Raw genomic sequence first — 27136 nt, forward strand, 5'->3', positions numbered from 1 at the left:
AATAGGATAAGGTATATCTATGTCTGTAATTAGTTTATGTAGCTTCAGATAACATAGTAAAAAAAATACAGCGAATTTAAGTTTTTCATACAAAACTAGTTTTTGCTCTATTTAGTTTATTTTATAAACTGGAGCTATATAAACTAATTTCAGACCTAGATATACCTCATGTCATTGTATGTGCAAAGTTTCATTACAATCCAACACGTGGTTTTAAAATGAGAGCGGAACTACGTTTGTATGGGAAGGTACAATTCGGCCGAGCTTGCCGGGGACTCTTAAGGCGGTTAGGACCGCTCGATTGTTTTCAAATATGTGGTATTTTCTATAAAAAGGGACCTTATTGTCGATGGCGCTTACGCCATTATAAACGATGCTCCGAAATACAATGCCGCGCGACGCTGTGCGGCGTAAGCGCCATCGACAATAAGGTCCCTTTTCATAGAAAATGCCCCATATAAATACCTACTACTCATAGGGATCATACAATTTGGGATTTGATCGCGAAGCGGAAGGCGACTATCTGCTAAGAGAAAACACTTCTTAAGGACTATATACGTGAATTACTGTAAAATTCTGTTTGTTTCAGGTGTGTACTACACAATGGCCGTGGTGGGCCCAGCGCTGGGCTACGTGGTGGGTGGGCAGATGCTCAAGATCTATACAGATTTCGTTACTGTGGACTCTGAAGCGTAAGTGGCAGTCATTCCATAAATAGGTACTCGTCTGTCTTTGAATAACTCATTCCATTTTTTTACCATTCCCGCGCAACCTATACCTAACTAAATAGTTCCTGCTCTCTTTCTCAAATATCACCTTTGTAAAACAACCGTACTTTCTTATTATAGGTACGAAATGGAGTTTTTATTATCAAACACTCATTTCAGTCATTACATTTAACACATTTAACATAACACACACACCCGGGTGTGTACCCGCGCGGGCAAATCTCTCGCGCAGAGAATTGCAATTGCAATCCAGCGCGGGAACGCTGCCTGCGTGATGGGCACCCTACCAAGGGCACAACATTTTGATAGGTATTTTTAATTTTTAGCTTTAGTTATTTTAATTTTATTTAGTTTTAGTTTTATATTCATGTTACAACACTTACTCGTATTATATAATAAATGTTATCCTTTAACACATTCACAATAAACTCCAAGTACAATTTTATTTAAACTTATGCTAAAACTTCCCCCAAATCATCCCCTTCCGGCATGGCAAATTAAAGTACGTTATACAGGATAACGCAATAATACGTTGATATTTTTTTACTGCGGTATATTGTTGATAATTTAACAAACGTTTGCGTTTGTATTCAAAGCCAAAGGAGTATATTTTGAAGATAAATTATTTTAGTTTAGTTAAATGCTTGTTGTTTTTATTTAAACGTTATTATATAGTCTTGGCCCCGAGTATACTTTCATGCCCTTTGGGGTTGAGACACAGCTTTTTAAAGAGCTATCCAAAAGACTAGTCAACTTCACTGGCGACCGAAGAGCTGGCAGCTTTCTCGCGCATCGTATTAGCATCGCAATACAGCGGGGAAATGCTGCCAGCATCCTCGGCACTATGCCAAAGGGGTCACATTTTCTAGATGTATTTTAGTTTTATTTAGTTAAATTTTGAAAAAAAAAATGGGGAAGTACGAAAAGTATTCTTCAAAATTTTTGGGCTTATCTGTACGCGATATATGGCAAGAAATTTATTTAATGTGCACTGCATAACCACAGACAGACAGGGAAAAGATTGACGAACTATTGCACAGCTTAGCGCCTGATTACGTGTTACCTGAAGCCCCAATTTTTAAGTCCAACAACTTCTATTTAAGTGCCGAGATTTCACGCCAAGAACTTGATAGCTGCATGAAATCAAAGGATACCGCCCCAGGATGTGACGATATTTCGTATTCTAGGTTAAAGTATTTACCCGATTGTGGCAAAGAAGTCTTATTGCGTCTGTACAACATATTTTTTAACAGTGGTTATGTTCCATATCAGTGGCGAGATATTAAGATAGTGCCTATTCCGAAACCTGGGCGTAACCTACAATCCGCCAATGCACTTCGCCCAATATCATTGATATCATGTATTTGTAAGATTTTTCATTCTATATTAAATAAACGCCTCGAATGGTATTTTGAAAAGAATCTGATGCTTGCTGAGGCTACTACCGGGTTTAGGAAAGGTCGCTCATGTGTTGATAATTTAAGTCGCCTTGTAACTGACGCGCAACTGGGAAAGGCCAAGGGACTCATGACTTTGGGTTGTTTTATAGATCTAGAGAATGCATACAATAATGTCGACATATCTTATTTGATGAACACACTAGACAATTATGAAATAGGAGCTCAAATATGTAATTATTTATGGAATTTCCTTAAGGAGCGTATACTTAAATGTTTAATATCAGACACTTATACCATCAGACATACCGGTCGAGGCTTGGCGCAGGGTGACCCCCTCTCGCCTTTGTTGTTTAATATAGCGACGATTAATATCTGCAGAGAAATAACCAATGTAACAGTATCGCAATATGCTGATGATTTCGTTTTATACACTGCGGCCAAGAACGTCAATGATGGTATAATTGAGATACAATCTGCTCTAAATATGATGAACCATCTATTAAAGGAAAAGGGGCTATCAATTTCAGGGTCTAAGAGCAAAATATGCGTTTTTGGCAAATATATAAAGGCCGAGGCAATAAACATTAGCGTAAACGATTCAGCCTTACAAGTAGTTGATAATGTTAAGTACTTGGGGTTGTGGCTTGATCGCGGACTGAGATGGAAGCGACATATAGATGAAATAACACAAAAATTGACTAAATTTATCAATATTCTTAAAGTTCTCACAGGACCCCGTTGGGGAGTACATCCCAAACACTTAAGACGATTATATATAGCTCTTATACGTAGTCGATTGGATTACAGTAGCTTCCTTTATGACACGAGCGCAAAATGTCACTTATACAAGTTAGACAAAGTTCAAAACCAATGTATGCGAGTGATTGGTGGATTTATAAAAAGTTCCCCTATACATGTAATGGAAAATGAATTGCATATCCCCCCACTAAACATTCGTAGATATTATCTGGCTGGTAAATACTATTTAAAATCTAAATCCCTTTTGAATAATCCTACAATTAATTCCATTTGCAATTTATCTCAAATTCTCAGCTCTCGTCAGTATGGCATTAAAATACCTCTTTTAGTTTCGATTCACAATTGTCTAAAGGATGTCCTAATTCAGTCAAAAAAACAACTGGAAATGTTTACCTTAGATACTTGGATTAATAACATAAAATTGTCTGATGTCATTAAAATAAATTTAGAAACCGTAACGCAAGCGAAAAGACTATATGATAAAAACCAACTCAAAGCTAAATGCACTCAATATTTAGATGAAACATATGGGTCGCATTACAAAATATTTACAGATGGTTCCAAGAATAAGGAAATATCGGGTGCTGCCTTTTATGACCCCCAATGCAAGGTATCGGCTAAGTTCAAAATGTCTGCCAATATCTCAATTATGCAGGTCGAACTAGTTTCTATTGCAGAAGCATTATCTTGGATTGAATCAGTGGATGGAAAAGAATTTGTAATACTGACAGATTCAAGGAGTGCCCTTCAGCACCTGGCTCGATGCACCTCGAACTATCGAGGAGCACCGATAGCCTATTCTATACTAAAAACAGTTCGCACATTAAAACAATACGATAAATCGATTACCCTACAATGGATACCGTCCCATATAGGTCTTACAGGTAATGAGGTGGCAGATATTTTAGCAAATGAGGCGGTTAGCGACGGAATCCCGTTTAGTATAGTACCTACATTTATGGATTCAATTCACCTAGTCAAAAAACAATGTAGGCAAATGTGGAGTGAATACTTTGATTGTAGATCGGTAGATAAGGCGATATGGTATAAAACGATCCAGCCACAACTTCTAAGGAATCCATGGTTTGAGGACTCGTCCATGGGTCGACGCGAACTAGTATTAGCATTTAGACTACGTTCCGGACACATCCCATTAAATAAATTTGCATATCTAATGAAAAAGGTGCCGTCGCCAAACTGTGACGAATGTGACATTTTGGAGGATGCATACCATGTCATCATGGAGTGTGTCCGAAACGAAAGTGAGAGAAAGGATATGAACGTAACCTTATTTGAAGTTGGGGGTTGCAACCAAATTTTGGGGCACCCACTATCTGAGGATGCAAAATGTTTATACAAACTTGTTGCGCTTGGACTAAATAGAAGATAGTCACATTTTTGTATACGCACAGAGCGACATCGTCACAAAAGTGACAAAGCTCTTTAAACAAGGATAAAAAAAATAAAAAATAAAATAACCAACTTAAGATAAAATTAATAACAATGCATGAACCTTTTAAAACACGATTACACAAAGACAACAAGAAAAGACAAGATTTATTGGTTTAGAAAATTAAATTTCCCGTTCTTACGATATTACACTACGTTTACGTAAAATCATTCTATACTCAGTCTTAATACACCGCCCTAAGTTAAACGGTATCTTAAAATTAAAATTGTGTAGTGTGTAGTGTACGATAAAAAAAAATCTCGTTACCACAGACACGCGTTATACTTTTCTTTTAATATCTCATCCGACACGGGCACAGGCGGGCTTCATTCAGCCAAGTAGCTCTCGCTTTCATCCTATTGTGTTGCCAGCCAAATTAATTTCAGTTTTCAGCTGAGGTTTCGCGGGAATATGATTTTCCGACTTTTGAACTGCAGTTTTGTGGTATCGTTTTAATATGCGTGGATGAGGCAGTATAAGTGTTTGTTCGGGGTCTTTTGTGGAGTTTTAACGATTTTTAGCTCCGGGCTATCTGAAGCGGGGTTTTGTGCGTATGTTGTTAGTGGTGTATGGAACCCAGAGTTATTATAAAGGGATAATATTATTATGGTAGCAAAGAACGTAAGGCCAAGTGCTGACTGTTTGTACGAGCAAAGATAGATATAACTCCGTAATAGATGGATACAGTCTAATGAAAAAATGTGCCCGAAAGTCACGAAAATTTGATTCTCGATCAGATGGCGCCACTAGTTTTGGCCTACACTCGTATAGAGGGCGTTGACTGTTTCGTTTGTTATTTATAATTTTAACGCATACCAGTGAAAGAACATGGGTCAAAATCATATAAAAATAATTAATGCAAATAAAAAAATCATTTATCCATATTTAAATACATTTTATCGTATTTTTATTAATATTTATTTTTAGTTTTAAAGTGTGTCGACAGATGGCAGTGAATTTACTGGGGTTACAAAATTTACTATGACAGTACCGCTCTAGTATAAGTTACTCTATGGTACGAGGTACGTATACTATTTGGAATTAAGAGTCCCCGGCAAGCTCGGTTCTCCATACAAACGTAGTTACGCTCTCATTTTAGAACGACTTACTCTGAAACTTTGTAATTACAATGGGATAAGGTCTATAATTAGTTTATGTAGCTTCAGATACCATAGTAAAAAAATACAGCGAATTTAAGTTTTTCATACAAAACTTGTTTTTGGTCTATTTCGTTTGTTTTATATTCTAGAGCTATATAAACTATGACAGACCTAGATCTACCTCATTTAATTGTATGTGCAAAGTTCCATTACAATCCAACGCGTAGTTTTAAAATGAAAATGAAACTCCGTTTGTAATTTTGTATGGGAAGGTGAAATTCGGCTGAGCTGTGCGGGGACTCATAAAAGAATTGTACAATTGGGTTAATCAACTTTTTCTTGTCTCCTTGCCATGGTTACTGTCGCCTGGGTCACTTAATATCCTAATTTTATGGTTTTTAGGATGCACTGACAGTTGCTCAAAGTTGCGGAATCTCAGCTTTTTCTTATCTAGACTTATAAACGGGTCAAATTGTATGTTAATTACATATATAGGTTTAATATTGTCCCATTTCATTACTTGAGTGTAGTTACACCGGCTCTCTCTTTTATGGGGTTTTCCTTTATGTTTTAGCAATCAACCTCAAATCTGGTCACCTCAGTAAACGCGTCAAACCCTTTTTTTTTTTTTTTTTTTTTTTTTTTTTTTATATAGAGGGGGAATGCGTTACGCATACCACCCAGGCGCAGGGACGGGCCTGGGATGGTTATGTGGGACTCCCATACAGGCTAATGGGACCCATGGTTTACCCACTAAACCCCCTCTGTTGCCGCCTCACTGCTATACGGCGAGGTCCCAGGAACGCCGAAGTACTCTTCCGCAATCAAACCCTAAGCCAACATCACATTTGACTAGTTCCATTTTGTCGCCAGCGATCACAACAAAACAAAAAGAACAATTATAATAATAGTACAAAGCTGAAGTGTGCGTTTCCCGTTTAGCATTTGAACGGGTTCTATTATTTCTATTCATTTCAATGCCCTTTATTTTGCTGAGAGCTCTTGAGTTAGAAATACATTGAATTATTCGTCGAAACGACCGCTATAGATGATTTATACAAATAGTAAAAACCAAAGATAGATATAACTCCGTAATAGATGGATACAGTCTAAGGAAAAAACGTGCCTCGAAAATCACGAAAATTTGATTCTCGATCAGGATGGCGCCACTACCTTTGGCCTACTCTCGTATAAAGGGCGTTGACGGTTTCGTTTGTTATTTAACAACTTTAACGCATATCAGTAAAAGAACATGGGTCAAAATCATATAAAAATAATTAATGCAAATAAAAAAATCATTTATCCATATTTAAATACATTTTATCTTTTTTTATGAATCTTCATTTTTAGTCTTAAAGTGTGTCGATAGATGGCAGTGAATTTACTGTGGTTACAAAATTTACTATGACAGTACCGCTCTATCCTATAATATCCTCTTTGGTAAAAACCTAGTGGGACCAGGCTAGGGGTTTTTTTAAAGATATTTTATTTTATCCAATTGTTTAATAGGTAAAAATTTTATAGATGTATTTTGACTTGACTATTTCGTAGGCGTGGAACTAGATTTATTCACATATTGACCACTATGCAATCTATGCATGCTCGCATGCGACTCATTAAGCTATCCAATAATCACTGCTGAGTGTACGTCAAACATCTGAGCGTCTGCATCTCGATTGCTGAGCAAACCGCATCCACGCGGAAATGCTCAAGTTGAGTGACTACACGCTCTGTGTGCGTTGAGTAATTGAGCGTTGAGTGCTTGAGGAATTTGTGGTTAGTTTGGGAGCAAAAAGGTTTATTAAAGTGTCTAAATATTGGGCAAGCAATGCAGGCATCCACGCTGATTTCGTGTCAACTATGCCAAATATGCACTACGTTAGTGCCCCTCGTGCCCCTCGTATGGCATATGTACCTTCCTATGCCTTGTTACTTCCAAGTTTGTGCTAACATAGCGTTGCGGGAATCTATCTGCTTTGGTAAAACTTTCCATTGTAACAAATAAATAAATTAAGTTCATTAATTCTCGAAAATATTTTTTCCAGTCTCGGCATAACTCCAGTAAGCTCCGTGTGGATCGGCGCGTGGTGGATCGGGTTTCTGTTATCAGCTCTCCTTTGCCTCATAGTAGCAGTGCCGCTGCTGGCTTTCCCCTACGAGCTCCCAGGTAACTGTGATAGGTCATCGAAAAAGCATTCTAAACTTCTAGTCCATCCTCGAAAGGACTGACCGATGCATTTACCAGTCACCAGACAACGTGACCCGTATAAGTAAGTCAAAAAACATCCACTAGGCATCATCCCAAGGGTCTCCAAACTACCAATCGTGTGCTACCCAACGGTTCCATGCGATTTTGCCCAAATCATCGGTATACTTCACGGTATCCGATCGCTCAAGAAGTAGCGCTGCGGAAATGGAGAATCGGACATACCCTTCGAAGAGGAGCTGCGAACAACGCCAGTATCGCGTTTGAGTGGCGGTCTCAGAACGGAAAGCGAGCCCGCAAACGCCCAGTACACACCTGGAGGCGGAGCGTAGAGAACGAGCTGCGAGCCGCAGGAATGAGCTGAAGCGAGGCCAAGACGGTTGCTCCTCCGGGGTGCCTTAGGACAACAACAACAAATCGGTATACTTTATAGGCAATACAACAGAACGGAAACAGTAACAGCGAAGGTAAATTAGGTTCAGGGATCCCAAATCCACTTATTATCAGTAGCTCTAATATGTTCGCTCGACTATTTCATATAATAAACAAAATGTTCCTACTTTCCAGGCGCTGAAGAAATCCGCAACTCCAAAGTCTCCGAAGCTCACGACTCAGCCTCCAAATCCGCCGCTTTCAGCTCCCTCCGAGAGCTGCCTCGAGCAGCCACGGCGCTGCTCCGGAACCCCACGTTCCTATTCCTGAACCTGGCCGGCGCTAGCGAGGGCATGATGATATCAGGCTTCGCCGCGTTTCTGCCCAAGCTGATCGAGAACCAGTTCGCGGTTAGCGCGTCTGAGGCTGCTCTGTTGTTAGGTAAGGTCTTTATGTATTGGGAGACGTGCGTAGAGCAGAAGCCAACATGTAGAGTCAAAAGGGTTTGACACTTTAATGAGATATAAAAACAAACAAGGTATATCTCGGCAGAACCATGCCTTAAATACGTCTAAAATGTCTCTGGATAAGTAATATCTCACAGAATAATCCTCTTTCCAGGTGTCATCACGGTTCCTGCGGGCGGAGGTGGAACATTCCTTGGAGGCTGGCTGGTCAAACGCTGGAATCTCGCCTGTGCCGGCATCATCAAGTTATGCGTGGCTGCAACGTTGGTCGCTGCTGCCTTTACGTTTAGCTTCGTGCTGACTTGTGACGATTATCCCTTTGCTGGCGTCACAGTGGGATATAACTCTCCTAGTGTGGCTGGGTGAGCTGTTTTAAATATTTATTTGGTTTTACGTTACCATTGCTGCTTACATCCATACTGATTATATTGGTCACCTCGGTTGCTACAAGAACAACTTACAAATTGCACAAGATACATGGTAACAAACAATTTTTAATTACATAGTTTCTTCTTAAAAATAACTGAATTCATCAACAGTTTCATGTGACCAAATATCACGGCGCTTTACCTATTATAAAAATACTTCTCCAGGATACCACCATCGGATCCTGACCTGATACCTGATACAAGTCAACAGTAAACTACTGATATCCTTCCAAACAAAAGAGAATTTCCCAAATTTTTGCTACCGTTGAATACTCTCTAAACGGGGAAAGAATCCCACATGAAGTTTTAATGTCGAATAATAATGTCCCAGTTCGGACCGATTGGCGGCGGCCTGCAACACCAACTGCGGGTGCTCCGGCGCGGCGTTCGCGCCCGTCTGCGGCGCCGACGGCGTCGTCTACTACTCGCCCTGCCACGCCGGCTGCAGCACCGGAGTGCTCGCCGGGGCAGCGCAGCTGTATAGCGACTGTGCTTGCATCGGCAATGGGACCTCGCTCTACACTGTTCCAGGTAGGTTTGCTCGATACAGCGATTATAATATGTTCCGAAAGACTGCAAGTGCTATGTCTGCGTCAGTCTGCGGAGCCGACGGCATCGTCTACTACTCGCCCTGCCACGCCGGCTGCAGCACCGGAGTGCTCGCCGGGGCAGCGCAGCTGTATAGCGACTGTGCTTGCATCGGCAATGGGACCTCGCTCTACACTGTTCCAGGTAGGTTTGCTCGATACAGCGATTATAATATGTTCCGAAAGACTGCAAGTGCTATGTCTGCGTCAGTCTGCGGAGCCGACGGCGTCGTCTATTACTCGCCCTGCCACGCCGGCTGCAGCACCGCAGTGCTGGCCGGGGCAGCACAGATATACAGTGACTGTGCTTGCATCGGCAATGGGACTTCCTTGTACAGTGTTCCAGGTACTCAAAAAGGAGTGGAGTAGAGGCAAAATCCTCGTAATTTTAGCCAAAAGGTATATTATAACTTAAGCGTTGACGGTTGACTCCTAGTGGATCAGAAACTAATTGAAACATGTCAGTTGTCAGGCAATGACAGAAAATGAGCCTTCCCCTAATACACCTCCTTGACGTCCTTTTCCTTTGGAGATAGGAAGATCACACAAAATAAAACACCCTTTGAAATTATTAGTGTCATTCCATCTAACTCATAAGAATAAGAATGTCCAAACTTTTTTGAACTGAGGGCCACGGCCAGGCCTTTGGCTAACTGACCAGAACCGGTCCGTAAACCGTAGCTAGGAAACTTGCTTAAAGGCAAAATAATTAGCACCCGTTGTCGTTGTTTAGAAGAATTTGTGGACACTTTTATCTAAAAAAAACATTTATTTGTATTTCCCAGATTCGAACGTGTCAGTCCCGTACGAAGCCATCAACAGCATCTGCAGCTCGTCCTGCCCGTATCTGTGGTTGTTCGTGTTCCTCTCTTTCTGCGTCATGCTGTTCACTTTCATAGCTACCATGCCCGCACTTTCTGCTACACTGAGGTAATAAAAAATAATCGAGAATAATTAATGTATACATAGATACCTAAACAGGAGGTCTACCGCGAACCACTTCGTTCTTACGCTCAAATATGCAAGAGCGATAAAGATGCTGATGACGAAATTTATGTTCGCAGTAGGCCCTCAGTATTACCTATAAGTATCGCAATGTTGAAAAGCGGGAAAAACTTGATAGTGGTTTTCCTCTAAGTGCTTTTTTGGGAACCAAAGTTCAATATATTTATTGCCAGTTAGATCAAATCCTCTTCGACGTATGGTGGATGATCTGTGTGTCCAACAGTTGAGGTAAACATTAGGTACCTACACACAAAGATTCACACTGTCGAGACTGCAACTTCACGACCCTCAGGATTAATCCACACTGCACTCCTAAATACTTTAGATACATCTCCTAAACCTTCCGAAGGTAATGAATACCGAGCACATATTATTAATATCAAGCCCTCGCCTGACAGAATGAACAACTTTGGAACAACTGTAATAGATGTCATATATTAAAGAAAAAGTGACGAAGCCCTCCAGTGGTGAAGGCCGGATTCGAACCGGTGTCTTTAGCTTTCGCGGCTAACGCCATGAACCCCTAGGCCACCTCGCCACGGCGGTGCCCGTCCCAATTTCTCGACTATATGCCATCTTTGTAAGACTAAGCGTCTTTAATTTATATATAGTAGTGTGACTATACTTTTAAAAAAAAACACAAATCAAAATATTTAATAAAATAATTTGATTTGTTCCCAAACTTGTTCAACTTTGGAACAGGTTATATGGTACCAAAGGAATTGAGATGGCCATGGAGATGGTCGAAATATCTCAGTAGTCAAAAGGCTAATCAAGGGGGTGATTGCACAAAAATCCCGATGGGTCGAATTGTATCCGCAAGGGGCCTCCGAAATTATATGATAAATAATAATAATAAAACGTTTATTTATTTAGATAACAAGATATAAAGGTAAGATAAACAGAGAGCAGCAACGTTTAATATACAATACGTTTAGTTTTACAGACAATGCCTCATCTTTACAGATGCGTACGCGAAGACCAGCGTTCATTCGCGCTCGGTATCCAATGGATCAAGGTCCGTCTTCTGGGCACCATCCCAGCTCCATTACTCTTCGGATTCCTCATTGACCTGTCGTGTTCCTTGTGGGCGCGGACCTGCGACCGCTCTGGGGCTTGCTTGCTTTATGATAACTACAATATGAGCAGGTTAGTTACCAATGTTTAGTGTCTTTTGGATAGTATGAGGTAGTTCTAACCCTCCTAACCCCTCTGACACACCATCCTATGGACTTGCGGAAAAAATCCTATAAAAATCTACTTTGCTTTTCAAAATCTACCACTTCCTAAGTATAATTTCAGTATAATTTAAGTAATAGACTCTTTTTTATTTAAAAGAAATAGCAAACGAGATGCATCAGGCATTCATAGCCCATAAACAATTTCAAAATTTAGGAGAACCTTTGAGAAACCTGAATACTCCCTTCATGAAAAGCAAAAATTGCAAATTTTAAATACGTATGTCCAATGATTACAACCGAAACTTTTACAAATGCAAGCGGTATTCAGGCGTATTCCTACTTCAATGAGGGCTATCGTTTTTTTGCTCACCAGTTGGCGCCTCTGTTGATGGTGGTCCAAAAGACTAAAGAACAGCTGTCAGTCATTGAAGTGACAAGTGACATTTGACATTTCGAAGTATGGAAAAGACCACCATCTACACTAGCGCCCCTAGCGGCGAATTCATACGCGTTAGCCCTCATTGAAATACCCAGTTTAAGTGCTACGCAATTAATATATCTTTATATTCCAGGTACATGCTAGCCCTGGCTCTCATTGGCAAGCTCTGTTCTCTTCTCTTCTTCTTCCTTGCCTGGTGGTTCTACCGACCGCCGGGCGGCAAGACCGGCAACGCCGTCGTACCTTCTGTGGACCTTGTGGTCTGCGCTGAGAAGACCAACGGGGTTGCCAACGGTAATGTTGCCAACGGAGATAAAGTGGGGAACGGGTATTGTAACGCGGCGTTGGAATGTAGTGAGCATTTGTAAGATTGGTTTTTGGTAAACGACTTTTTTAAGTAGATTGACCTGGTAATGGAAGTTAAGATATTAGGATTTTGGCACCCTTTGATAAGGATAGCCTTATTGCTATTTTATACTGAATTTACACGCTTCGTACTGAATTTACATACATAGGTAATGAAGGAATTATCATAATTTTCTCGAAACCCAAAATATGCCAGTAAACCTTAACGTTGAGCGTTTTCTGAATATTCAACATACCTATGAATGTTATCTTTTAGATTTGCCTTAGCATACAAGGTACCTATATTTATTACTTAAAAATACCTAATACTTAGGTATCCAGTATTTTATATTTAGGTAACCAGGTGAAGGGTAATTTTACCCATTTTTAAATCCTTCTCTTTTAAGTAGCTTTGCTCGGAAATCGGTATAATTAGTCAATTTTATCGATAAGTACACTTGGTAGCAAAGGTACCAATAATAATTACTTACCAATCTTACCATTAAGGTCCATGCGTAAATACCACAGTCGCAAATTGCATAATTTAAGTACCCTTTAGAAACTTGAGAAAGCTGTGGGTAGTTTTAAAATAATAACATTAAAATACCTAAAATACTTTGCCGACGTCATTTACTCATTTATAATAATGTCATGTCATGATCGTAGTGATTCGGCGTAAAAAAAAAGTAAATTACGCACATGGAAATCTAACGAAAACTAGGACTTCCACATTTTGATTTAGTAAAACAGACTTTTACTGTTATTTAGAACTACCCTCAATTTTCCCAAGATATTTTAACGCATGTACATTAATCATTCCAAACATTCTTAGGTACCTCCTGAATTGTCAGTACAGTACGATACACTATGCAGTATCGGCAGCAATCGGGTATTCAGGTAGCAGTAATGTTGCACCGATTCCACTGCCATTACTGCCAATTCAGGAAAGGGCCTTTAGTTAAGGCAAAGATTCATTCATTGTGTTGTATAAAATCTAAGACAAATTCATGCCTCGAATTTGACAGTGTAGGTGGCGCTGTTCGGTCTGTATGTCTCAATGGCACTCTTTGTTAGAGAAAGATAGTCTTATTGCGATTCCTATAAGAGGAAAGAGAAAATAGTGCCATGCTTTGTCCTTATCACCGACCGGGTGGCATCATAGGTAGGAGGCGATGGCGAAATACCGAAATTTATAAGTGAAAGAGAAAAAATCCTATGCTGCCCAAATTTTATATGAATATTCTTTCTCTTACCCCCGGTCGCTCGGTGGCGCGTCTATAACTACTTGTATATACTATGTCTATGGATGTAGGGCACAACTGGCACAAGCTCTTCTTCAAGTGTCAAACTCGGAGGCACGATTTTTTTCTTACGTCTTATACAATTAATGAATTTATCGTTAAGGCCTGATGTAATTGTAAAGTATCTGTGATGTGTAGTTTTAACGATATTTATGTACCCGTTCATATTAATTTAGGGTTTTTAGTTGTATTATATTAAATATTTATTTAGCGTGTGTAATTTTATAATAATAATAATTCTAATGCAGTGTTTTCTGAGATTTAATAAATAAACGAACTTGGTTAACTTTGAGCCGTGTGTATATTTGGTCATGAAATCGAAATTTATCTGTCTGTCACTAGCAAAAACGACTTTTTAACGTTTCCCGAGACTAAGACTAAATTTTTTGACCATAAACTACAACCGAGTTCGTTTATTATTTTTTTGCACGGAAACGCCATGACGTGTATACCTACACGTCAAGAAGTAATGAAAAAAATAACTAATAATGCAAACAACAAACATGTTTCTGTAATTTTATTATTGTTCTAGTCCTTATCTACTACTTAGTTCTGATTTTAAATAGATTTTTAAACGAATATTGGCGGTTCGTGCGTTCTGTAAGAGCAAATTTTTGGAAACCGGGTTCTGGCAATCGATGGGCTCCTATACAACACAAAATGATCTTAATTTTGCTGCGCTAAGTAAAAAAAAAAAACTTAAGGTAAATATTAGACTAGAGAGTACAATGTGTAACGGCACAATTTTAATATTTTTAATCGGATTTTTATGTAATTGATTATTTATTTGGCCACTTATTTATTAATGTTTGTTGTTATTTTAAGATATAATTGGGTAGGTAACTTAGGCAAATAATATTTTTATCCGATAGTATTCGTCATAACGATCACGGAAATGCTGTCATTCGGCAATGACAGCTAAGTGACACTGACAGTTGATATCGTTTTTTTTTCTATCTCATCAATTAAATCACGTGCACAGGCATTAGTGCCTGATCTGCTATTAAATTTCACAAACGTCATCTCGGTCACTTAAAAAAATATATTAAATAAATAATACGAAATAAAAATAAAAGAGCTGCATTTCCGTGATCGTTATGACGAATACTATCGGATAAAAATATAATTTGCCTATCTTCAAAAACTTTACCTACCCAATTGTGGTACGACTTATCTATAAGCATATGCTTATATATGACGTATCGTTTCTTGTTCAATAGTTGTTATAGGAATTGTACATTTTGGTTGAAGACTGATCATTTGCTCTAGTGTCGCTTAGTAACTCTAGATTTGCTGGAGTATATGCAATAGGTTATTGGGAAATAAATACATATTAATGTCGTAACGAAATAAGAGAGCCTACTTAATTGACTAACCGGTCAATTCGAACAACGTGATAATACTAGATACAAGATCTAATAGATATTTTATAGTTTAGTTCTTAACTAGTTATCTTTTGCAGTTAGATTCGAGAAACCAATTGTCATTTCACGCTACAATTATTGTGACGTTTTGCGATATCCATTGGATGTCTAAGTAATATCTTAAGCAAATCTTAAAGAGATCGTACAAGAGGACATTCGGAATCGCGGATATGTTTAATTTGACATGACTTTCTTAAATATCTCGTTATCGTTTCCGTATCATATCCAGTGGATATCTAGATCATTGTTCGAATTGGCCCGTAAGTATTTCTTTTGTGAAATATTGAAACATCCTCAAGATATTGTGTTCATCTGACCACGTTTGATACTTACATTTTATTACACGATCGTACCATATCGGCAGTCTTATGCGTATAGACGATTTATAATTGTACAATTTTTACACTGTAAATTATTATTAATGAATGAAATAAATTATTTCCAAAAAAAAATACTTTTTTTTACCTACACATTTTTTCCTTTTTAGGGTTCCGTACCCAAAGGGTAAAAACGGAACCCTATTACTAAGACCCCGCTGTCCGTCTGTCACCAGGCTGTATCTCATGAACCGTGATAGCTAGACAGTTGAAATTTTCACAGATGATGTATTTCTGTTGCCGCTTTTTGTTATCAACAAATACTAAAAACAGAATAAAATTATATGTGTAAAGTTTCATTACAAAACAACACGTAGTTTTAAAATGAGAGCGGAACTACCTCTGTATGCGGGTAGGTGCAATTCGGCCGAGCTTGTCGGGGACTCTTAAGCGCTTTTGGCGTCCAATAAGTTAACTTATTAACGCCAATAGCGTTGTTATATTAGGACATTATTAAGAAATTAAACAAAGGACTATAAAATATCATATAATATATTCTAACATCATTAAAGTTTAACTTAACAAATGCATTCAAAATTCAATCATATACATATGTGCATATACTTAAAATATTACTGTATTCAGTGGCAATCAGAGCCGCATTGGCGAGGTGTGCAGCGTAGCGTCATACACGCGTCATGCGTCATAGTGTAAGTAAGTTGCTTAAAAACAGTACTGAGCCAAACGGCCGTCAATCTGCTGTCGCGGGGCGAGGTCATTCGAGTCGGGGCGGGGCGGTGCGTGGCCGTTCTGTATGATAATACTATTACTTATTCTGTGGTAGCGGTGAACGTCCAAACAAAGATAGATATAACTCCGATAGATGGATACAGTCTAAGGAAAAAACGTGCCTTGAAAATCAAGAAAATTCGATTTTCGATCAGATGGCGCCTCTACCTTTGGCCTACTCTCGTATTGGCTTTGACGGTTTCATTTGTTATTTAACAATTTTAACGCATATCAGTGAAAGAACATTGGTTAAAATCATATGAAAATAATTAATGCAAATAAAAAAAAAAACATTTATCCATATATAAATATAGTTAAACCAAGATAAGTCTGCAACGATTTTGATAGCACCAGCAGTGCAAGTGTCACTTATACGTCATAATTTCATAAAAGTTTGACGTTTAAAATAACGCACTGCGCATGGAGACTATATAAAGGAGCCAAATCTCTATGTATGAAAAGTGTCCATCAAAAAACAGTAATTAGGCGGCGCCACCATACACCGAAATACTACCAAAAACAACTTACGTAATTTGGTCGGGTTATTTGTTGCCTTATATTATGGTTCATGTTATACTCATGTACCAGAGCCTAACTAGCGCCACCGGAGAGGTTAGGAACTATTATTTAAAGCTGAAAGCGGTCACTTTTGCAACAATTCTGCCATAAGAGAAAATCTCTATGTAAGAAAAGTGTCCACCAAAAAACAGTAATTAGGCGGCGCCACCATACACCGAAATACTACCAAAAACAACCTACGTAATTTGGGCGGGTTATTTGTTGCCTTATATTATGGTTCATGTTATACTCATGTACCAGAGCCTAACTAGCGCCACCGGAGTGGTTAGGAACTATTATTTAAAGCTGAAAGCGGTCACTTTTGCAACAATTCTGCCATAAGAGATTGGCATCCTTTCTATACCATCCATAGCACTGCGTATGCTAACAAAATCGTTGCACATTTCTTGGTCTAACTCTACATTTTTTGATATTTTTATTTATAGTTTTAATCGTGTGTCGATAGATGGCAGTGAATTTACTGTGGCTACAAAATTCACTATGACAGTACCGCTCTATCCTATCTATCACTATCTCTTTGGTCCAAATGATGAGAGGTAGAGGGCCCACTGGTAGGCCCTCTGGGGCCGCTCTCATACCTACGTTTGCATTTGTTTAAGGTGCAGTACTTGCAGTAGGTTCAGCCAGCAGTTTTTGAAAAATCTTAGCGCTTCTTTAGATCACAATACGGTTGCGAAAAATAAGAATAGCAATCTTGAGAACTAAAAAATATATTTAATTTTTTTATTTATTGATTTTAAATAAAAAATAGAGTTAAATTAGTTTAGTGTTTAAATTTCGCGCCTAAACGCTCCAAGCTGTCAACGTGATCTTGATGACGTCACCGTGACGTCACGATGTAATAATAGTCCGTTACGATACAAGTGCGAAAAGGTACTTCGCAACCCGTGCCGAATTTATCGCCACTCGTTGCGAATTTCCTACTTTTCGCACTTGTATCGTAATAAATAAATAAATTAAATATATTTTTTTTGTAATAATTACGTGTCTATTTATAACATGACAACAGACAAATACGTAAAATTTTTGAACATCCAAACCAAATCCAAACTCTTTGGTGGTGACGTATGGATTACGGTCAGGTTCAGGCAAGGGCCTGACACACTTTGATAGAGAAAGATAGTCTTATTGCGATTCCTTTAAGAGGAAAGAGAAAATAGTGCCAAATAGTCTTTATCACCGACCGGGCATTTTTTCATGGTCGGGTTATGGCATCCTTGCAAGGAGGCGATGGCGAAATACCGAAATATATAAGAGTAAAAGAGAAAAAGGATTATGCTGCCATACATGAATATTTCTTTCTCTTACCCCTGGTCGCTCGGTTTCATGTATATACTATGTCTGTGGGACTTTCTCACACCGTGACGTCACGCGCTCCGATTCGCGTATGCAGTCACGTGATACTGGGCATTATTTTAAATATTTTTAATTAATTTGTTACGCATATTTACACTTACAAAATGTGATATTCAGCATTCTAATATTCCCTGCTATGGTAAAAACATAACATCAACATCCCTATTTCGCAGAATGCTCTTAAATCGTAATTCTTTTAACCTTGGGGTCTTGCAGCCAGACTTGTTAGAAGAACTTGACTCCCTGGTTATCGTCAAATTCCATCAGCTCGCACTTGCCCTTGGCCTCGAGGGTCTTCAGCGCTTTAATTAGGATCGTCATGTCCAGCCCGTGGAACTCTGAAATATTACAACAATATAAACACAAAACAACAACAACAAACAACAACACACCAACCAACAACAATTTAGTAATATGTAGTGTACTAGTGGTTCTGTGAACTGGGGTCGCTGGGGAACACACGAACTTCCATGACTGCCATTTTGAAAAAAACCGGCCAAGTGCGAGTCGGACTCGCGCACGAAGGCTTCCAAACGCAAAAACGGCAAAAAGATCACGTTTATTGTATGGGAGCCCCGACTTAAATATTGATTTTATTCTGTTTTTAGTATTTGTTGTTATAGCGGCAACAGAAACACATCATCTGTGATAATTTCAACTGTCTAGCTTGATAGCTAGACCAGGCCGTGATCGGTTCGTGAGATACAGCCTGGTGGCAGACGGACAGACAGCGGAGTATTAGTAATCGGGTCTCGTTTTTACCCTTTGAGTTTGGGTACGGAACAGAATCTAAAAAGCAATGGTGCTACTATAAAACCTTCGAACATATGACCTGTACAGGAGAACAGCCAGGCAGACATATGATAAGGCACCATACAATAAAAATTGGCAGTCAAATTTGAATCAATGGTCTTAGAAAATAGGATTGTATTTCGTTCATTTTAAAATCGAAGGAAACAATAGAAAAACAACAGACATAAGCTGAGCTACATCCATCTAATTAGTTTGTAAGCATTATTATGTAGGTATAAATAAATAATATAGGACATTCATACACAAGGTAGGTAGGTTTCTTAGGTATGTATGTGCAAACTTTTTTAAGAAACATCTTTTATTATTAATATTAAACTAGAGAACATATCAAATTATTTTATGAATTTTTTTTTTCTTTTTTTTTTTCTTTTTTATAACAGGTGTATGTTATCTATTTCAGTTTCTTAGTATTAGGACCGTGAGATACTAGAGCTTAATTTAAAAAAAAAAGAGGGTCACTAACCTTCATCAACTGTATTCTCTCCCTCCCGCAGCTCAAACAGAGTACACACAGAATTATTCATTCCATTACTGCTAGCCCAGCTATACACTATATTGCCCCACTCATCCAACGAGTGCCAGTACACCTCCCACACATTCTTGCTCTTATCCAGCGGCGCCGCTTGCCCCATCTTCCCCATATACTCTAGGACAACTAAAATGGACTCCTGTGACAGTTTTCGGTTGATAGATTGATTGTTAAATAATGGACTGTTCTGAGCTTCTCTTATATCTATGGTGGATTGTTTTGTAGTTTTGAGGTAGTCCGCTATGAGGTGCTGCCATGCTTCAAGTTGTTTAGTCCTGGTCTCCGAGTGTAGTTGAATCCTGGAAAACAAGCATAATTTAGAAAAAAATAGGAAAACCCCTCCCCCGCAAAAATCGGCAGACTTTTTGTACAGAAAATTACAGACAAAGCAAATCTGGTTCTTAAATTCTTTAAAGGCCCTAAAGATGGAAGAGAAATTAACACAAACTAAATAGAGCTAGTACATAAATTGTAACTTATTTTCATAATAAATTGAAATAGATGTCATATATTAAAGAAAAAGTGACGAAGCCCTCCAGTGGTGAAGGCCGGATTCAAACTAGCGTCTTTAGCAATCCGGGCTAACGCCTTGAACCCCTAGGCCACCCTGCCAAGGCGGAACCGGTCCCAATTTCTCGACTATATGTCATCTTACTAAGACTAGGCGTCTTTGACCAACTCTAAGAGCAAGTAGTACTTGCTTGCACCTCCTATACGAATTCCTTACGTAATTACGATATAGCGAGAGACTGGTGCTGCCATCTATACACAACTTATATTTTCATAACTGAATAAAATTTCAAAACTAATCATCATTCTTCTGATACTTACGCCTCCGTTTTTCAAACATTCTTCATAAATTTTTATCAGTTTCTTTTCTGTCTTTTTCCTTTTTCTCAAAACCCTTGGTAGTTTTGGTTCTAAGTCAGTCACGGATGCCGTGAACGGTATCATATTCTCACCGACTTGGATGAAGTATTCATAGTCTACAATTAATTGAGGTGTAAAGGCTATCATTACAGAGCAGTCTTTAGCTACGGCAGATATTAGAGCTTTATGTAAAGGTTCAATTTTTTCTAGGAATTTTTGTTGTTCAACATCACAATGAAGACTTCTTTCTGGATCAATTTGGTCTAATAATGATGACACATAGTCTATAGACATGTATTTTAAGTTTTTTGTTGATACCGTCAGTTCCTCCCCTAGCCTCTGCAGTCGTAGTATTTTATACAATAATGTTTCTTCATTTAGGTCAGAAGTAACGTTGCAACTTATATTCTCTTTGGTAAAAGTGACGTCATCTGAGTGGTTGTCTATTTGAGTATGTTTATTTTCATAAAGTAAAGTTTCTATTATAAAGCTGAAGAATGCATTGGTTGATTTAAAAATATGCATTTTCTTTATGATTTCTTTAAATTGGTCTTTGTTTGGCGTATTAAAAATTATTTGGCCATTTTTAAATATTTTGAAGTTGTTTTGTGGGTTTTCTGATAAATGGAACAAGGCAGATTTCATTCTGTCCTTGTTCCCAGAAAACAAATCAAGCGGACAGTATTTACTGATGTCAGAAATTTCATTTTTTTGTAGTTTTAAAAACTGTTTTAAGCAATAATAGCATTTTCCATAGTTTCTAAAACATGGTGCCATAAATCCTTCCTTTGGCTTTATCTCTATACAGTAATTAACACCGTTTGGATTCAAAATTGTTAAGTTCCTTGTCTTAATACCATAAGAACTTATATGTGATTTAAACAACCTTTCAGTTGGTCTAAATGGTCTTAAATCATTGATTAGAACGGGTAATGCTTCTGTAGGTAGTTCTATTATTTCAAGTTGGGAATCAGATCCATTGGATAGTAAAGGGTTCATGATATTATTGACAAAATCTAGTGACTTTCGTATCTCATTTATATCGCCGGTTTCTTCATCTTCTTTGATAAGACGAAGCACATAAGTCGAACATGGGTTTTCTTCTTGAATTGCAATCACTATGTGAGCATTTCCCTCATTGATGTACCTCCAAGATTTCCCCAAAATCGACATTGTTTGTCGAAACAAAAGTTTTGCGAATACAAAGGAGTTAATTTACTTACGTAAAAAAGGGAGGAAAGTTGTACTGCCAAGGCCAAGATATCTCTGACATTATTATGCCTTTTTACACTTTTATAACTATCAGTTTGTAAATAAAATTAGCTTAGAATAAAATTAGCTAAGTAATAAAATTTTCACACAGCTTCAGCTGAAAATGACAGTTCGTATGACAATGACATCAGATCGACAGATCGCAGTTCGCACTATTTGAGTAAGTAAGTCACAAAACTATAGTTGGTCAAACAAATCTTGTCAGTAGAAAAAGTCGGCAAATTTAAAAAATGTAGGCGCGAACGGTTATCGTCCCATAGAAAATTTTAACTTAGCGCCTTCTTCTACTGACAAGATTTGCTTGACCAACTATAATTTATTTTTTTATTTTCAACATTTTAAAATCTACCTCAAACCATAGGCAATCAATCGCATACGAATCGCAGTCTCGATCACGTCGAATCGATACGGTATTTTGGTATTTTATGGAACGCACATCCCTACCCAACTCTGTAATCTATGACGTGTTTTGACGTTTGTCATTAAAAAACGTCGTTGTTTTGCGGTATTGAACAGCAAATTTTATTTTTTTATTAACAGAAAACCTAATAAACAATCAATTAGACACCATTGATATGAACTTACTTTCCACGCATTAATTTATTAATAAGCTTCACTAGCTATAACAATGATTACGCTTAATAGAAAATTAAAAAAGGAACATACGGAGCCCACGAACGGTATTAAAGTGGATACGAACAAAAGGATATCTGTTAGGGACAAATTGCTAGTGAAAGAGGTTCAGGAGATGGAGGAGAACCTCCCAGGGACGTGTTCTGTGCAGTTTGAGGACCCAAACGTGCTCAGCGAGTTCACTTTGATAGTGGCCCCTGATGAAGGTATTTGGCAAGGGGGCAAGTTTAAATTCAGTGTTTTTGTCACTGAAGACTATAATATGGCAGTAAGTTTACCTATTTACATGTTAATTTACATTTATTTCTATATATTTATCCTCAAGATCATTTCTCATATGATCTCACAGCTAAAATGGTCATCCACTCTTTCAGTGTGAATAGTGTGATAGATATCATACAGCATAAATAATGCTAAAATTTCCTTTGAAACTGTAATATTGATTAAATCCTTTTCTTGGCAATAAAAACTTTACTTTTTTGTACCTTATGTAGTTGTTGTTTCTTCTATTGTATTATGTATTTTAAATCTAATCTTAAAACAATGATAAAAAAAACTTATGCATGTTTTTTTTTCAGCCTCCGAAAGTAAAATGTCTAACTCGATTATGGCACCCAAACATTAACGTGGACGGAGATATCTGCTTGTCCCTGCTGCGGCAGACATCAATTGACGAGCACGGCTGGGCACCCACTCGGAGACTCAAGGATGTGGTGTGGGGCCTCAACTCGTTATTTACTGTAAGTATCATAGAACCTATTTATTATTATTTATTTAAGCTTTGTTTGTTCTACAGTCAAGTTTTTTTTCTTGTTTTTGTGTTTTTACTTTGGCTTTGTTTTGGGGCTGACTGCAGATCCCAACTGCTGGGTAAAAGCCTCCTCACTTTTTCTCCACTCATCCCTGTCTTGGGCTTTTTGGAGCCAGTCTTTTCCTGCGACGGAGGAGATGTCGTCTATCCATTTCTTTTTGGGCCTTCCTGAGCGCCTCCGTCCTACAGGTCCAGTCCACTTTGTTGCTTCCAGTGTCCATCTTTTGTCCCGAAATCTGGATACATGACCTGCCCATTGCCATTTTAGATGAAGAGTTTGTTGAAGAGCGTCTGTAAGTTTGGTCTTTTGACGTATTATTTCGCTTCTAATTTTCTGTATTTTTCTTATATTTAATAGACTTCTCTCCATCGATCTTTGACAGGTCGTTATAGCTTTACGCACTTTATTTGTGTATGTCCAAGTTTGGCTTCCGTAAGTTAGACTTGGCAGGATACAGGTGTCCATAACGATTTTCTTGTGGGCTATGCTGTATTCGCCTTTCAGGATTTCCTTCTCCTCCAGAAGGAAGGAACCTATTTATATCTACCTATAACCTATACGGGAACCTATATTGTTCAGAAGTTATGTCTACCAAACAAATATTTACCCTAAATATCAGACAAGCTCCAAGTAACAAAACATCCGTGAGACACAGACATATTAAATATATTAATAACGGGTCACTCACGTGTTTTAAGTCGAAAACGCTAGACATGTTTGGTGGTCCGTCACCGTCGACGCAAGCTCCTGATGACGGTCCTCGGTATGGAGTGAAACATGTCGAGCGTTTCCGACTTAAAACACGTGACTGACCCGTTATTAATATATTTAATAAGCTCCAAGTAAGTTTTCTTTCAAGCGAATGTTACGTAAGCATTTGCTAAGACAAGAGTTCAAATAATATTCATCAATATTATACTTATAGTGTGTATGTATGTTTGTATTTATGTAATATATGTAGTTTATCTTCCATATTAATAAACGTTTACTAAAGTTGATAAGCCGCTAATTAATAATCATTTGTCCCTTACCATCATACATGTTGGAAAGGGACAAACAATTATTAGCAGCTTGTCAACTTTAGTAGATGTTTATGAATAAGGGGTTTGCTTTTTTTTTATTTTTTTTATCTAGTTTTTATATTTAATATGTCAGCCTCATGGGTGCTTTCATAGTTCCCTACTCAAAGGAAAAGGTCAATAAAGTGGTAAACACTGATTGCTTTGTCCGATATAGGCTCCGCCAACCAAGAATAAGGGGTAAAATTGTATTAGATTGCTTTTCATTTATTTAATTCATTAGTTTTTTTTCTCTGCACCAATTGTAAAGTGTCTCTGTTTGTCCTTATGGTTGACTGGTAGAGAATGCCATTTGGCTTTAAGTCCGCCATTTGTACAATGTTGTAATATTGTGCAATACATTTTAAATAAATATATACTTATATATTTTGGGGATCTCGGAAACGGCGCCAACAATTGCGATGGAATTTGCTATATGGGTGTTTTCAGGGGCGAAAAATCGATCTAGTTAGATTTTATCTCTGGGAAAACGCGCATTTTTAGTTTTTATATGTTTTCCGATCAATGCTCGATCTCCCAGATATAATTTTTTTTTTAATTTAATTTCAGGATCTCCTAAACTTTGAAGACCCTCTTAACATCGAAGCGGCCGAGATGTATAGCAAGAACAAAATCGAGTTCCAAGCAAAAGTCCAGGATTACATATCAGGAGCTAAAGGCAAGAGATGAAATTCGGTTTCACTGTACAGCGTCCTTAGGAATCTTTGTACATTATTCATCATTTTTATCTACCATTATTTTGTAGGTAAATATTTAATACTCCAAAAGTGATAGATCTATATTTAAATAATTCACATTATAATAATGATGGTGTTAGTTTTGTAGCTGTGATTTTATATGGTTGTGTTTATTTGGTTTGTTTGGTTGGTAATTCAATTTTGATTTAGGGAATTATTTTAAAATATAAAAACGCGTAGCATCATAAAAATAATTTATATTTAAACTATAATAATATTACGCGTTAATTTTATTAACCGATTTACCACCGTTTGTCTTATCGCGTGTCACGCACACGCCAACATAATTGATACAATCACGCTAACAAGTATGAAAATTAAGTACTTGAGAGAATGTATTATACGTTGACAGACAAGATTAATAATAAAATATGACATTGATGCATCAAGGTTTGTTTAAACAGAGGACCTACCGGGGAAACGCGAATCTGAAATTTCGCTATCTGCCCTTTATCGCTCGTATATGCAAGTGACAGATGTTAGATAACGAAATTTCGATTTTCTTGTTTAGCGATAGACCCTCAGATTGTGGTAGTGGCGCCCCCTGCGCAGAGTTTCGCGTAATATTCCCTATTGTGAGTACATCCTCTAGTCATTCAAAGGATTTGATAATTATACCAAATTATCGTTTATTTCAGACTTATTTGCCAATATTACAGTAATAATATACACGGCATGGATACATCTGCATTGTTGTATTGTAGACTATGTTTTTTTTAATGAGCATAAGATTAATTTAAAGTAAGGACGCTGAGCACAAAAAAAATCGTAAGTACATTGACGCGCCATTTCCTATCACTATAGCACGCGCATATTTAAATTGCTGCCCCGCTGAAGATGCCGGAGTCAATTCCACTTTGCGACCGGGATAGCATAGTAGATTGTGTCACCAGGGAGCAAAATGACATGTTTAGGGCGTACATTGAATCCTAAACGAGGCTATCCGAAGGATTCTATTATAGAATCCCGAGAGTAGCGAGGGATTCTAAAGTAGAATACTGTGCATAGTGAGGGATTCAAGTGTGCTACGCCCAAGATGGAAATAATTTTGCTACCATGTGACACGTACTGCTTTTCACATCACCGACGAGGTAATTATGTTTAAATAAAATATTTAAAAATAGTGTCCTAGAACAGAAAAGTGTTACTTTGATCCCTCCTAGCAGGGAAGAAAAGTGCCACTTTGATCCCTCCTAGCAGGGAAGAAGCCCTTTTTTGACTTGGTGATGTGAAAATATAATTATACGCGTGCGATAGCGATAGGAAACATCGGGTCAGTGTAACAAATTCTCACCTATAAAATCACATTCTACAAGACACTGTCGAGTCATACAAATGGAAGCTGTGTGTCCGAAATAATCATTGACGTATATCTGAGGACGGGCCTTACGGGCACTAAGAATGGTGCTAGTTCAGCGGTGTGCCTCACGAATTCGACCAAGCGCGTAGCGCGCGCTAATTTCGACCAATCGCGCGCGTGATGCGAACTCATCAACCAATCGCGTTGTAGCTGTGGCTCACCAATGTACTGGCCCCATTCTTATTGCCCGTAAGGCCCCGTCCTTAGATATAATACGTCAATGGAAATAATGCAATAATAGGTGTTTGAATCGTGTGACCATTTTTAATATGCGTGTTCCGATTACATGGAATTTTATAATAAATGAAATATGCACGCTCTATCGTTGTTTTATTTGATAGGCCAATGCAAATGTGGTCGAAATCGAAATCATTCGGGTGAATCAATTTTTAGGGTTCCGTACCCAAAGGGTAAAAACGAAACCCTATTACTAAGACTCCGCTGTCCGACCGTCCGTCTGTCTGTCTGTCACCAGACTGTATCTCATGAATCGTGATAGCTAGACAGTTGAAAATTTCACAGATGTATTTCTGTTGCCTTTATAACAATATATACTAAAATCGGAATAAAATAAATATCTAAGTGGGGCCATACAACAAACGTGATTTTTTTTGCCGTTTAGTGCGTAATGGTACGGAAGCCTTAGTGCGCGAGTTCGACTCGCACTTGGCCGGTTTTTTACTGACTTTTTCTATTGCCAAAATTCAAATTTTGTTCGGGAGATCGACCCTTCGCTTAAGGGGCCCACTAACTATCAGTTCGCCGGACGATATGGCCTGTCAGTTGTTCGAAACTGTC

At 38.1% G+C, this 27136-nt stretch overlaps 3 protein-coding genes and 1 non-coding gene across 5 annotated transcripts in view; 2 read left to right on the forward strand and 2 right to left on the reverse strand.

Moving 5' to 3' along the window:
* Positions 1-15636, forward strand: part of LOC134756149 (solute carrier organic anion transporter family member 4A1-like) — a 92844-nt gene extending 77208 nt beyond the window's left edge. Inside the window, exons 7-14 of the mRNA XM_063692979.1 lie at positions 590-692; positions 7483-7604; positions 8211-8456; positions 8637-8844; positions 9242-9441; positions 10283-10427; positions 11469-11651; positions 12256-15636. Of these exons, the coding sequence (XP_063549049.1) occupies positions 590-692; positions 7483-7604; positions 8211-8456; positions 8637-8844; positions 9242-9441; positions 10283-10427; positions 11469-11651; positions 12256-12490 (1442 nt within the window). The 3' untranslated portion in view covers positions 12491-15636. The remainder of the gene's footprint in view (positions 1-589; positions 693-7482; positions 7605-8210; positions 8457-8636; positions 8845-9241; positions 9442-10282; positions 10428-11468; positions 11652-12255) is intronic.
* Positions 10968-11040, reverse strand: Trnas-cga (transfer RNA serine (anticodon CGA)). Its single transcript has one exon. It is a non-coding gene; the product is annotated as a tRNA-Ser (tRNA).
* Positions 15637-18409: 2773 nt separating the features above from the next.
* On the reverse strand, positions 18410-21824 carry LOC134756122 (vacuolar protein-sorting-associated protein 25). 2 transcript variants are annotated; one of them, XM_063692936.1, is made up of 3 exons: positions 21669-21824; positions 19510-19874; positions 18410-18571 (listed from the first exon to the last, which is right to left on the reverse strand). In XM_063692936.1, exons 1-3 carry the CDS (start codon positions 21716-21718, stop codon positions 18459-18461), a joined length of 528 nt encoding a protein of 175 aa, XP_063549006.1. In that variant the 5' UTR covers positions 21719-21824; the 3' UTR covers positions 18410-18458. The 2 variants fall into 2 exon arrangements, with proteins under 2 accessions (XP_063549006.1, XP_063549004.1); XM_063692934.1 differs by lacking the exons at positions 18410-18571; positions 21669-21824 and adding an exon at positions 20407-21660 and having other exon boundaries at positions 19700-19874.
* Positions 21825-22153: 329 nt separating this feature from the next.
* LOC134756123 (NEDD8-conjugating enzyme UBE2F-like) lies at positions 22154-26658 on the forward strand. The gene is made up of 3 exons (XM_063692937.1): positions 22154-22618; positions 22929-23090; positions 24791-26658. The coding sequence occupies exons 1-3, from the start codon at positions 22346-22348 to the stop codon at positions 24908-24910; spliced, it is 555 nt and encodes a 184-aa protein (XP_063549007.1). The 5' UTR covers positions 22154-22345; the 3' UTR covers positions 24911-26658.
* The last annotated feature ends 478 nt before the right edge of the window (positions 26659-27136 follow it).

The sequence above is a fragment of the Cydia strobilella genome, chromosome 3, assembly GCF_947568885.1.
Source record: "Cydia strobilella chromosome 3, ilCydStro3.1, whole genome shotgun sequence".
Classification (NCBI taxonomy): Eukaryota; Metazoa; Arthropoda; class Insecta; order Lepidoptera; family Tortricidae; genus Cydia; species Cydia strobilella.

Bases quoted from the DNA above. Each gene is read 5' to 3' on its own strand.
- LOC134756122 (XM_063692934.1), bottom strand. From the start codon at position 21,618: ATGTCGATTTTGGGGAAATCTTGGAGGTACATCAATGAGGGAAATGCT. The intron at 19,875-20,406 runs GTAAGTATCAGA...CTTGTTTTCCAG, and splicing joins AATGTTTGAAAAACGGAGGC to GATTCAACTACACTCGGAGA.
- LOC134756123 (XM_063692937.1), top strand. From the start codon at position 22,346: ATGATTACGCTTAATAGAAAATTAAAAAAGGAACATACGGAGCCCACG. The intron at 22,619-22,928 runs GTAAGTTTACCT...TTTTTTTTTCAG, and splicing joins CTGAAGACTATAATATGGCA to CCTCCGAAAGTAAAATGTCT. The intron at 23,091-24,790 runs GTAAGTATCATA...ATTTAATTTCAG, and splicing joins GCCTCAACTCGTTATTTACT to GATCTCCTAAACTTTGAAGA.